The sequence below is a fragment of the Rhincodon typus genome, chromosome 14 (genome assembly GCF_021869965.1).
Source record: "Rhincodon typus isolate 14 chromosome 14, sRhiTyp1.1, whole genome shotgun sequence".
Taxonomy (NCBI): domain Eukaryota; kingdom Metazoa; phylum Chordata; class Chondrichthyes; order Orectolobiformes; family Rhincodontidae; genus Rhincodon; species Rhincodon typus.
In genome coordinates, this window is record NC_063345.1 from 39,016,958 (window position 1) to 39,030,311 (window position 13,354).

The following is a 13,354-nucleotide window of genomic DNA, read 5'->3' on the forward strand; positions in this document are numbered from 1 at the left end:
AATCTGGAGCCATCTCCCAGGAACTTAGGCCTGGGCTGGAAATCATTCTAAGGCCTCCCAGTGGCAATTCCCAGAGCTGGGTCCTGGTCAACAGCAACCTCAGTGACTGCTACACTAAAGCAACTTACCTTCCCTTCCCAAAGCCCAGCTCCTCACAGCAGTCTCTGAACCCTGGACGCAGCACTTGGCGGCAACTCTCCTATGGTCTGGGTCCTGGCACCAGTTCCTTAGGCCTGGTCAAAACACCCGGTGAAAATCCCCAAGGCCTGGGCCTGGCTGGCAGTAACACTACAGCGACTTTCCCGGAGGCTCACCTCCTGGCTGTAATCCCGGACACCTGGGCCCAGCCCTCGGTGACAATTCCCGTAAGTACTGGCTCCAATCGCCAAGGCTTGGGCCTAGTTAGCAGTAACTCCAATGAGTGTTACACCACAGCAAATTACCTTCCCAGCTGCTTCTGCAGTCGTGGGTTGATTTGTGCCATGTTTGATCCTCACAGAATCACTAAATGTTCATGATGTCACCCTGTTATTGAAGGAGCAGCTCCACTTCCATCTGTCTGAGGTATGTGGATGACTTTGCTCTGCTGCTCAAACCTAGAGCCTCCAGAAAGCCTGACCCCATAGCACAGCATGCACCCTCTTTCGGGCCATGATTAAAACTGTACAATGCAAATTGCAGGAAGTCATGACCAAACTTCATTGCTTTCTGGTTAACCTGTATCTTGATTAGTGTATCCAGTTCTAGTTTCTGAGATAAAAGGGGCATTCAAATGATGAAAGTAATGTAAAGGGCTATAGGGTTGATCCGCAATTTTAGAGGTTCAAAATACGAGGGAAGCATGAAGAATATTCACCTTTTTAACTTTGAAAATTGATTTCTGAGAGAGATGTTTCTTAGAGATAATAACATTTGTAAATGCAAGTCGAATTTGGCTAGGAGACCAGAACAACAGAGTAAAAGGTTCTGATTGCTAAAAGATAATTTGGTAAATTATATCAGGAAATTTTTCATGATGCAGAGATTGATCATGCACAAAAGGATATAGCGGAGGTGAGAACCCAGCAATCATTTAAAAAAATACTTTGGATGTTGTAGTGTTAGGATAACCTTCAGTGATATTCTGGATGGATAAATTAAGATTGGCCAAGTTGCTGTTCTCACCTGTAGCTGCCTCCAAATCATGATTTTTTAAAAATAAAGAATGTAATGGAGAAATTTAAGTTCCTTCATAGGATAGAGAAAATAAACCTCCAAAATACTTCATCTTTACCAGGGTTACAGGATAGGAATATTCTGTGTAGGATAATGGAATAATGAAAGACAGAAATATATATTTAGAAAAAAAAGTTGAAGGACATTTGGGAGAGTTTCTTTTGGAAAAAGTTTATAACACCAGAATATGGAACTCATCTAATACACAGCTAACCACTGCGTTAGTTGAATATGGTAGAAGTGTATTCCGGAGGAAAGATAAATAACTTACTTTCTAGCAATTGTACTTTGTGAGGTGTACTGACTGTTGACATTGAGATGAAATTAATGGCTTTTTGGAAAATTGCAAAGAGGTAACAATCTGGTGAATTGCATTCTAAGAACAAAGTAGCATGAAAAAAATCTCATGAAATATCAATGGAATAATAAAAGATCATTAACTTGAATAGAAGACAAAGGGGAGAAAGTGCAGAATATGGCTAAGGCACCGGATTGTTTCAGTCAGTGTTCAGACCAGGGAGCTGTAGAACACTAACAATCTGTTCCTGAAGTTTGTATTGAATTGTATTGTTTGTATTGGAATAATATAGAAGGTTAATGTCAAAATGCTCAAAATGATAAAGGGGGTGAAATTGAATTGACCAGGCTAATTGGTCAGAATTATAGCTATAGCTGGACAGATGTTTGTTTGCCATTGTATCTGCAATGTAAATGTTATCATCCAATGAGCAGCAGATTCCTTCCTGAATTGGAGGAAGGACATGCAAATTAATGCCTCACATGGATTATTTTGAGCCTTGGCAGTGGCATGGGAAAGAAATAAATGAGACATGGAGTAGAATTGTTTTGACCCTGAATACTGTGGTCATTGTTGAGTCAGATAGGACGATAGGAAGAGATCATTAGAAATTAGATTCTTGACATCGAGAGAAAGAAGTTTGACTCTGCAATCAAGTTTTGAATATTAAGACAAGAATCTCATTAGTGCGTGGAAAAAGGCCTTTTTCTTGCATAAGCATGCCATTAATACCTAATCTCACCTCAGGGATATGCAGCTTCCCATTCTCTCACCCGTCATCTTATATACCTCAATTATATCTCCTCTCATTCTTCTAGACTGTAGAGAATATAGGCCTAAATTACTCAACCTCTCTTCATTAACCATCAAACACTTCACTAAACAACCAAGCAGCTTGTCTTAATGGTCAGCAGCACTTAGTCAAGTAGCATACATTTCACCATACTGCAATGTGCTATGTCAATCTCACACCTGCACTGTGTGTCACATTAGCTGTAAGCGATGAACAAAGCTCAGTGATCCCTCAACCATCAGATCAGATTTTAGTTCTGCAGTCCTGCCACATCCAATAATGAATGATGGTGGACAATAAACACTTTATTGAAGGAGCGGGTTCCACAAATATCCTCATCCGCAGATATCCCAGCATATCTGTGCAAAAGATAAGGCTGAAGCATTCACTGTAATCTTTAGCCCAAACCGCGAGTGGATGATCCATCTTGGCCTCCTCCAACTTACAGCCAACTTGATTCACTCCATGTGATATTTGAGGCGCTGGATACTGCAAAGGTATGGACCTTGACAATAGTACTGAAGACATATGTTCCAAAACTTCTGTGCCCCTCGCCAAGCTGTTCTAGTACAGTTACAACACTGGCATCCACCTGACAGTGTGGAAAATTGCCCAAGTATGTCCTGTACAAAAACAGAACAAATCCAACCAGTCAATTACCATCCCATCAATCTACTCTCAATCATCAGTAAAGTGATGGAAGGTGTAATCAACAGTGCTATCAAGCAGCATTTTCTTGGCAATAATCTGTTCAGTGGCGCCCAGTTTGGGTTCCACTAGGACTACTCAGCTCCTGACCTCATTACAGCCTTGTTCCAAACATGATCAAAAGAGCTGAATTCCAGAGGTGAGGCAAGAGTGACTGTCTTTGGCATCAAGCCTGCATTTCACTGAATGTGGCATCAAGAAGCCCGAGCAAAACCAAAATCAATGTGAATTGGGGGAAAATATTGCTGTTTGGAGTCATACCTGGAATGTAGGAAGATGGTTGTGGTTGTTGGAGATCCGTCATCTCAGCTTCAGGACATCTCTGCAGGAGTTCCTCAGGATAGTGTCCTAGGCCCAACCATCTTCAGCTGCTTCATCCATCATAAGGTCAGAAGTGGGGATTTTCAGAGTGGGGATTGTGCAATGTACAGCACCATTTGTGACTGTTCATATACTGAAGCAGTCCTTATCTAAGTGCAGCAAGATCTGGATAACATTCTGCCGCTTTAGCCAGTAACATTACAGCTATGTAACTTGGAATCAAGTAACTCCAGTTCTGAGAGATGACTAGGAAAGCATTTAACAAAAAGCAAGAGTGGGTTAAACATTTTCTTTGTACCATCTATCATAGAACTGCGGGATTAACCAAGTTCTTGCAGTAGTATACAAACTTATCTAAGGAACTAAGTAACAACTAGTGCCTAATTCAAGCTATTGCTGAATTTCCTCATATCAGCAAGGCCAACAATATGAACTTAGCTTTGGGTTTGAGATGTTTGTGTTGGGCAGAAGGAAAAGCATACCTGCAGGAAAATGCCTTTATTCTTTCAGTGACAATAGGTTTGAGCTTTGCTGTGAAATCTCTGGGATTGAATTATCTGCTCACACTTGCTACCTAAGGAAAGGCTAGTTATTTGACATCTTCATGAAGCATAGGTCTCTGTAGAACTGCACCAAGCAAAATCCAGAGCCTTCGAGAGTGCGAGCAAAATTTATAGGACACAGGACAGAACAACTATTCATATAAGATGTAAGACAATTTTGGTATTAGTCAAGTTATAAGCAAGGTCCTTTAAATGTGAATCATAAACATTTATATATATAAATTGCCTCCAAAATATCTGAAAGATATGAAGTTTCTTCGTTTCCAGTTCATGGTGAAGTATGAGAAGTTGACAATGGGTTACAAATGCGAATGAGAAGTTGGGTATTGTTTCAGTTTACTTCTGAATAACTTTTTGTTTGCTATAAGGCAGTAACTGCTTTATCAATAAGTCATTTTCTATTCCAGATAATGCCTGTGATCCAGGAGTCTGTGCCAAACAAATGTGGATTGATGCGACTAAGATTAAAAATGAGCTGTGTCTGACCTTCACTGATAATGGGAATGGAATGACTCCAATTAAACTACACAAAATGCTAAGGTAGTGTGCTCAACGATGAATAAAATGAGTCTCATTTTTAAAAAAAGTATGTTGTCAAAGGAAAAAATGGAGAAAGTAGACAAATTGCATTTCAGAATTTATTCAGTAGGTTCAATACAGTTTAGAACAGTATAGCAGAAAGTACGACAGGTAAGTTATAATTTAGAGCAGAACCATAATGTAACAAAATGGTTTATGAACTTCCTTTGATGCTGATTTAATTATTCAAATATCATCATCTGAAAACTGCCAAGCAGTAAGAATAGGATAAATAAGGTAATAGGATAGGTAAGTTTAGAATCGGACAGAGTCAGCATGGACTTACAAAAGGGAAACCATGCTTAACAATCTACTGGAATTTTTCGAGGATGTAATTTATTCAAGTTGATAAAGAAAGCCAATGGATATGGTTACTTGGACTTTTAGATGGCTTTCAGAAAGAGAGATTAGTAAATAAAATTAAAATGCATAGGAATTATATGGATAACGATCTATTTGGGTGACAGGAAACAGAGTTGTAATAAACTAGTCCTTTTCTGATTGACAGACAGTGATTAGTGGGGTACTGTAGCGAGCAGTGTTTGGATCCCACCTATTCACAATATATATAAATGATTTAGATGAGGGAACTAAACACATTTGAAGTCTGCAGATGACACAAATCTGTGTGGAGGAACATGCAGAGATGATTCACTATGATGTGGACAAGTTGAGTGAGAGGACAAATGCATGACAGATGAAGTATATTGTGGATAAATTTGAGGTTATCCACTTTGGTAGCAAAAACAGCAAGACAGATTATTATCTGAAAGGTGGTAGATTTGGGAAAAAGGAGTTGCAACAGGACCTGGGTGTCCTTATACACCAGACACTGAAAGTAAGCATGCAGCTACTGTAGGTGGTGAAGAAGGCAGACGGTATGTTGGCCATCATAGCAAGAGAGTTTGAGTACAGAAGCGGAGATGTCTTGCTACATTTGTACAGGGCCTTGGTGACACCACACCTGGAGTACTGTATGCAGTTCTGGTCTACTTCATCCATCTGAGGAAGGATGTTCTGGCTATGGAGACGGCGCAGCAAAGTTTTACAGATTGATTCCTGGGATGGTGTAACACAGGAAGAGAGACTGGATTGGTTGGAACTATATTCAGTGGAGTTTAGAAGAACCTACAAAATTCAAAAGGACTAGACAGGAAAAGCACAAGAAGGATATTCCTGTCTATTGGGTAGTCTAGAAAAAGGGGTTATAATGTAAGGATATGGGGTAGGCCCTTTAGGACTGAAATCAGGAGAAATATTTTCATCCAGAGAGTGGTGAGCCTGTCATAAAGCAGTTGAGGCCAAAACATTGAGTATTTTCAGAAGGAGTTAGATGTAGTTCTTGGAGCTGAAGGGATTAAACGTTATGGGGATAAAGCTGAAACAAGGTACTGTCTTGGATGATCAGTCATGATCATATTGAATGATGGTGCAGGCTTGAAGGGCTGAATGGCCTACCACTCCTCCTGTTTTATGTGTTTCTAATAACCAGAAACGTACAAAAAAGGTTGGGAAAAGACCATTCCAATGCATCTGTATGATGTTCTGAGATACTTTTTCTGATTCCCAAAGCTTCACCATCAACATCAAGACATAAGTCAGAGTGTGATCAAATATGTGCATTCTTGTGTCATAGTGTGGGCACAAGCTGTGGTCTTCATCTCATCACCTATGAACCAGACGTCCAAGAAAACACTAATCACTTTTGCAGTTTAAAAATATTGTAAAACGTTTGCAAATCCTGAGAAACAGTAATTCCCAGTGTATTCGTAAGACAAGTTAAACATCATTAAATTAACCTAGTTGTTATAATCTGATATACTATGCCTATTGGAATGATTGTATGTTTCAACTGTCTTTGATTATGTATCATTTATTTTGTGTTGTGTTATTCTTGAGTCCGTTTGTGAGTCAATTTGCACACAAGCCAGGACACAATGTAGGATAATGTAAAATAGTTGTTCATATGTTGGATCTTTAAAATGATACACCTGGTTTGGATCGCAGTCATAAGTACAAGTGTCTGTAAGTCAGGCATTCATAAATTGGGGACACCTTGTATTATGTTATATGACATCAAGTTTTGTATAGTAGGCATAGTGCACTATGTATGGTCTACCTGGTTGTGTTGTGAACACATTGTTTGATTGTGCATTTTATTGTTCATACTTCTGACAAGTTATTTGTGCATGCCAAACAGCAATTCAGATTCTTCATATCGAAATCCATTTACTAATAATATTAGATCCTGTTTCACTGGAAATATATCTAAAAATGTTACTATGAAATGATATGAATATATTAGCAGATTGGGACAGGCTTCTAGGTCTAAAATTATGTTAGCGTTGCTGTGGAATATTTATTTGGTTTGTAGGGTATTTGTAATTTATTTAATTTGAATATACATGTTATATCCAGAAAGTGTGCCTGATAGGTTTTGTGAAAATAGAAGAATGTTTTCTTTTATCATCAGAATAATTTAATAAATAATTATCTTTTCTTCTCATGTACTTCTATCAATAAAGTATTGCACCCACTTCAAGATGGCAGCGTGAAGCAGCTTCACTGAGTTCCCAGCATCCTTCTCTGGTGTTTAAATATTTTGGATATATTTGCAGAAGATGTGCTGCATTTTTGGACGTGTGTTTTTTTAGTTGAAGCATTAAACTGAAATCCTACGCAGAAGTGAGCTCCAAAGGAGCAACAGCAGAACTTTCTCGTAACCTGAACTGGATAAATATTTCATGTATATATTTCTTCAATCTCTCCAAAACTGACCAAGTTAACAGTAAATGGGACAAAGTTTGGCTCAAATCGTATGCATCTTTATTCTGCATTGGCATGAAAAATGTGGGTCAATAGTTATGATGAGAATCATTTATTTCAGTTAGTACAGTGTTTGCGTAATAATACTCAAGGTTTACCCAACTCCATGAACACTACCAACTTACATTTATACAGCACTTCTAACATAATTAAATGTCCAAAGGTGCTACACAGAAGCATTGTATAAAACAAAATGTGATAGAGGCTGTTGCTAGGGAGAGGGATGGTCCAGTAGCTAGGGAAAGAAGTTTGGAGTGGAGACCAAATGTTTCCAGTTTAATATTTAATTTCTACTGATCCAGTACTGGATTTTGAATAAGTAACATGATAATTTAGTAATAATGAAGGAGTCAAGAGAAGTGTAGGTGAGTTAGAACTGGGTGACATCAGCATATGTGTGAAAACTAAAGCTGATGATTTCTCCATGGCATAGTATGTAAATAAGAAATAAGAGGGCCAGCAGTAGTGGTGAGGGAGCATCAAAAAAAAACCATTATACGTGATTCTTGCAATGATTAGACAACTAAGAATGGAACCTGATGAGAGAAATCCCACTTGCTGAAAGCAATAGTGAGGGGTTAGAGGAAGGAGGTGTGATCGGCTATTTCAAAGGCTATAGAAAGGTGGAGAAGAATAAGGAGGAATCGCTTGTCCTTGTTATAATTGTTTAGGATATCTTTTGTGAGTTTGAAATTGTTTCATATATTTGATAGGGTGAAAACTGATAGGGGGCATTAAAATGTGGAGTTTCAGGAAAAAGGGAATAGATTTGGGAGGTGACAATGTATTTGTGGACTTTGGAGAGGAAAGGAAAGTTCAAGATGGCACCAGTAATTTGCAAGGATGTTGGGATCAGGTTTCAGTATTTGACGAAAGAGGTGATGATGGCTGTTAAAGGTAAGGGGACGACACATTGTAGAGAACCGTTTCCATATCAGCTACTATGGAAGCCGAGAGAAGAATTTCATCAACAGTTTTGTGAGAATAAGATCATGGGCAAAGGAGGTGTTTCTTTCAGTCTGAATTGTTCTCTTTCTGCCCCCACTGCCCTATCCCAAGAGTTTTTGTTTCCATGTTAGGTCTGTTTTGTTGTATCTAGGATGCTCTTTGAGATGCTCTGAGTGAAACTCTGTGCATACCAGGAAGCCCCACAAAGACTCAAGCTGAAAAGCCTGGCTTTCTTTGTATGATTTGCATCTCTAGCAAGACGTGATGTCTGGGATGAATGTTTTAAATCTGTGTGTAGTATATGTCACATCCAAGGCGTGCACTCTTACAAGACATGCAAAGTTATCTTGAATAAAAGCCATTCCTTGTTCTGGAACCTGACACTTAAAAACATTTGCACTCATTCTCAGGCACAGGCCATCTCTTTGTAGCTGTTATTTATTTAATTTGCCTTTTGGCTCAGCAGCCTAAAAGATACAGGCCAGGTTGCTAACATTATAACTGTTACAATCCTGTGACTGCCCATAATGGAGGCTAACATTCTAGATAATGTTTATGTGAAAAAATGTTTAATTTACGCAATACAAAGGAAGATTGTGACTGAGAATCATTTCTTGCAGTTACATAACAAGAAAAAAAAAGCAAGTCTTGCTCTTCAATGCCTGTTTCCTGGTGTGGATGCTTTTTCAAAGATGTGGGGACAATTTTAAACAAAATTGTTCAAGTTAAATTTATTGTGAGTGTATTATGATTTTGTAGGAAATTTCACCTTGTCATGAAGAGTTTAATTTAAGGATGAAAAGATCATCTGAGATTTGATGTTTGGTGGTATGATGTCTGTTGATCTCAGTCAGGGCAGAGTGTGTGCTGCAACCAAACCCATTAGTTGAGTTTTCTGTTTCCTACTCCAGGGACAGTTTCCAGTCATGATCCTTTGATTCCTGCTGAAAAGTGCCTTGATACATGCCAGGTGTGAATACATTCTGCTCTTGGCCTGCTGTCAGATACACTATTCATACAGAGAGAATAATCATTGGGCAAGGATGCCCCACATTTATGAAATTTGAAAGTTACTGCATTAAAGAAATGGAGAGGGTGAGCAAAATTGAGAAGAGATTAGCAATACTTAACTGATTTTGAACACATACTTGAATTTTGATTAGCTGCATTTCACATAAGTAAATTAACTTGTTGCTTAATGAAGATATCAACATATAATATTTTTTTTAAAAAATCTATTTATTTCCTCCTTTCCCTACTTCTCCAGTTCGTATATGGAGGTAGGGGGACACGCTGACCATATGCGGGGCTGTGAATTTTTTCACTGATAACAAAAAAGCAAATTGAGGAGATGAATTGAACTTTACCTTTATAATGATAAATGATCCTAAGAACTTAGGAGTTTCTGTTCCCTGTAGTGGGGAAGAAAAACAATAACTAATCAGGTTGCTTGCAGTTCACCCACTCTATCCTGACTGAGATAACATACTACACCAACCAAGTATCATTTATTGTGTGTCAGCTCTCAATCCATCTCTTTCTCTTACAAAAACTGTTTATTCCTGCCTCGCTAGAATTAGAAGAAACTGTGTTAATTTTGCAGCAATTGGTCATTGATGTAAAATGAACTTTCTTTTAGTCTGCATGTCTTTTTCTTGTAATTTTATCACTTCAAACTTTAATTTTATTTCATAGCTTTGGCTTCACGAACAAAACAGGAAATAAAAACCACTTGCCAATTGGTGTTTATGGAAATGGATTTAAATCCGGCTCAATGAGGTTGGGAAAAGATGCTCTTGTCTTCACCAAGAATGGCGGAGCTTTAAGCGTAGGCCTCCTATCGCAGACGTACCTGGAACAGATTAACGCCCAAGCGGTCATCATCCCTATTGTGCCTTTCAACCAGCAGAATAATATCCTTTAATGTTATGGATTTTTCATAGTTAGTACATTTTATCTTAATTTATTGGGCTTACGTCGGTACTGGACTGTCTTTTCCACATTGTTTCCACCATCTTCCCTCTGTTATGTGTTAAATTGCTTGAGCATGCTGCAATGTTATACAACTTTTGTGTAATGGACAACTAATTCTAAATTTTCTAGTGCATGTACGTCTTCTGTGTGATACAGTCTTTAGCTTTTAGTGATCCTTGAAATAATCTGCACGTTATTTGAGCAAACGGGTTAATTTATATGAATGAGCCACAATTTCAAAAAAATGAAAAATCTTGCAGATTGACTTATATGGTTAGTAACTTCATCACTGTACAACTATGTCTCATTGCCCCTGAATAGTTTTTTCCAACCACTGGTTTGTATATGTGAAGCATCAGGTTGATGTAATATTCATATGAAAGGAATTGTCATGGCTCACAGTTTAATTTTTTCTTGTTGGTCAAATGCTGCACACGTAGAATTGTTTGAATTCCTGACCAGTGCTAAAGACAACATGAAAACTCTCAATGACTCTAAGAAGTAAATGAACGTTGTGGGAAGTAAGGGAGGAAATTGCGAGACCCCTTGCAGAAATATTTACTTATCTATAGCTACGGGTGAGGTGCCTGATGACTGGAGGGTTGCTAATGTTGTACCTTTGTTTAAGAAAGATTGTCAGGGGAAATCGGGGAACTATAGACCTGTGAATCTGACTTCAATTGCGGGTAAATTATTGGAGGTAATTATAAAAGATAGGATTTAGGGACACTTAAAGAGGCAAAAATTGATTTAGGGATAGACAGAATGGTTTTGTGTGAGAAAAAGTGTGTCTCACAAACTTGATGGAGTCTTTTGAGGAAGTTAACAAAAAGATTGATGACGAAAGAGCAGTAGACATTGTTTACTTGGACTTCAGTAAAGCACTCGCCAAGGCTCTGCATGGTGGACCAATTAGTAAAGTTAGGTCACATGGGATTCAGGGTGAGCTTGCCAATTGAATACAAATTGGCTTAACGGCAGGAGACAGAGAGTAATGGCGGAGGGTAGCTTTTAGGACTGGAGGCTGGTGACCTGCAGTGTTCCACAGGGATCGGTTCTGGGTCCCCTTTTGGTTGTCATTTATATAAATAATTTGGATGAGAATACAGAAGGCATGATTAGTAAGTTTGTGAACGACACCGAAATTGGTGGCATATTAGCCAGTGAAGTTTTCTAAGATTACAAAGGGATCTTGATCAAATGAGTCAATGGGCTGAAAAATGGCAGATGGAGTTCAATCTGGATAAGTGTGAGGTATTGCATTTTGGTACAACAAACAAGGGTGGGGCTTGTACAATTAATGATAGGGCCTATAGTTCTGTTATAGAACAGAGGGACCTAGGGGTGCAGGTACATAATTCTTTGAAGTTTGTGTCACATTTGGACAGGGTGGTTAAAAATGCATTTGGCACGCTTCATTGCTCAGTCCTTTGAGTATAGGAGTTGGGAAGTCATGTTGAGGTTGCACAGGACTTTGGTGAGGCCTCTTCTGGAATACTGTGTCCAGTTTTGATTGCTCAATTATAGGAAGAATATTATTAAGCTGGAGAGGGTTCAGAAGAATTTACCAGGATGTTGTTGGGTATGGAGGGTTTGAGTTGTAAAGAAAGGCCGGGTAGGCTGGGACTTTTTCACTGGAGCATAGGAGATTGAGAGGTGACCTCATAGAAGTTTATAAAATAATGAGGGGTATACAAAGAGTTAATGGTAGTTGGATTTCAAGACTAGGGGGCACATTTTTAAGGTGAGAGGAGAGACACTTAAAAATACATGAGGCACATATTTTTTACACAACGGGTGGTTTGCGTGTGAAATGAACTTCCTGACAAAAGCATGGATGTGGGTACAATTATAATGTTTAAAGGACATTTGGATAAGTACATGAAAAAGAAAGGATTGGAGGGATATGGGCCAGGAGCAGGGAAGTGGGACTAGTTTAGTTTAGGATTATGTTCGGCATGGACTAGTTGGACTGAAGGGTCTGTTTCCGTGCAGTATGACTCTATGACTATATGAATGTGGCAGAGAAAAAAGAAAAAGTAATTAACAACTAAATAAACTTCCATTGTTCTGTCTTTGGCCTTGTGCACTGTTCCAACAAAGATGAATAGAACCTTCATGAACAGTATAATATTGTACTCTTGGACACCATGAAATCCATTAGTCTAAATATTGACTCAATTAACTTTAGCTTTATTCACATTTTACTGATCAACTTAGATCGATTCTTAGATTGCTGAAGCTTGGCTCCTTTTAAAATGAGACCAGCTGCATTGCTGGTGTTAACGGGGCAGTGTGGCTAATAGCCTTGTTTTGAAATTGGTGCTGCCCTGTTAATCCAAGATGAGGACATTCAGAATTGACCCTGGGGAAGGAAGTCACACATATAGTTGTTTAGTCTAAACAGGTTAGAGTTTAAACCAGGGCAGGTGTTTGGTGATGGGGGACAAGTTGTTGACAAATGTAGGACAGGTTGGAGGAGAACGGGCAATGGAAACAATAAGGTTGCGATCAAAGATAGATTTTCTTGTTGAAAGTGAAATCTGATGCACAACTCTTCACTTTAAGATGATCATTTTTGTTCACTTATGGGAGTTGAGCTTTGCTGACAAGGCCAGCTCTTAGTGTCCAAATTGAATTACCTTTGAAAAGTGGAGGACTGAAACTAGGCCAGAGAGCAGACTAGGTAGGTGTGTGACACAGTCATAGAAAAGAAGAAGGGCAGAAAGGACAATGAGTTGGATCAGGATGTAATTGTTTCTTTAAGGAAATCACATAGATAGGAACTGCAAAAAGCTGAGGATTATGATCATATCCAACTTGTTACTGAAGGTATCAGCGTTTCCATGTGTAACATTCATATTGTTTCTTGAATCCTTTTGGTATTCAAATATTAAGTTGGTGTGTTCTTCAATGTGAGAGTTCATTTAAGGTATCGCTGATGTGATAATTACACATTAAAATTATGTACACATTTCCATGTTTAATATTTAAGTATAAAGTTGCCAATAGCCCTTGTTGTGTAAGATAATCGTTTTAAAGAGGTCAATATTCATGTTACGGTGGCTTGATCCATTTTACTCATGTTACATCCAGGCTGGGGGTGGAAGCGAGGACTTCTACTCTAGA

The 13,354-nt window shown here is 38.6% G+C and overlaps 1 protein-coding gene across 1 annotated transcript in view; it reads left to right on the forward strand.

Moving 5' to 3' along the window:
• The window catches only part of LOC109933474 (MORC family CW-type zinc finger protein 4-like), a 64,351-nt gene that overhangs the window by 27,297 nt on the left and 23,700 nt on the right, over positions 1-13,354 (forward strand). Inside the window, exons 3-5 of the mRNA XM_048605313.1 lie at positions 144-369; positions 4,306-4,438; positions 9,947-10,164. Of these exons, the coding sequence (XP_048461270.1) occupies positions 144-369; positions 4,306-4,438; positions 9,947-10,164 (577 nt within the window). The remainder of the gene's footprint in view (positions 1-143; positions 370-4,305; positions 4,439-9,946; positions 10,165-13,354) is intronic.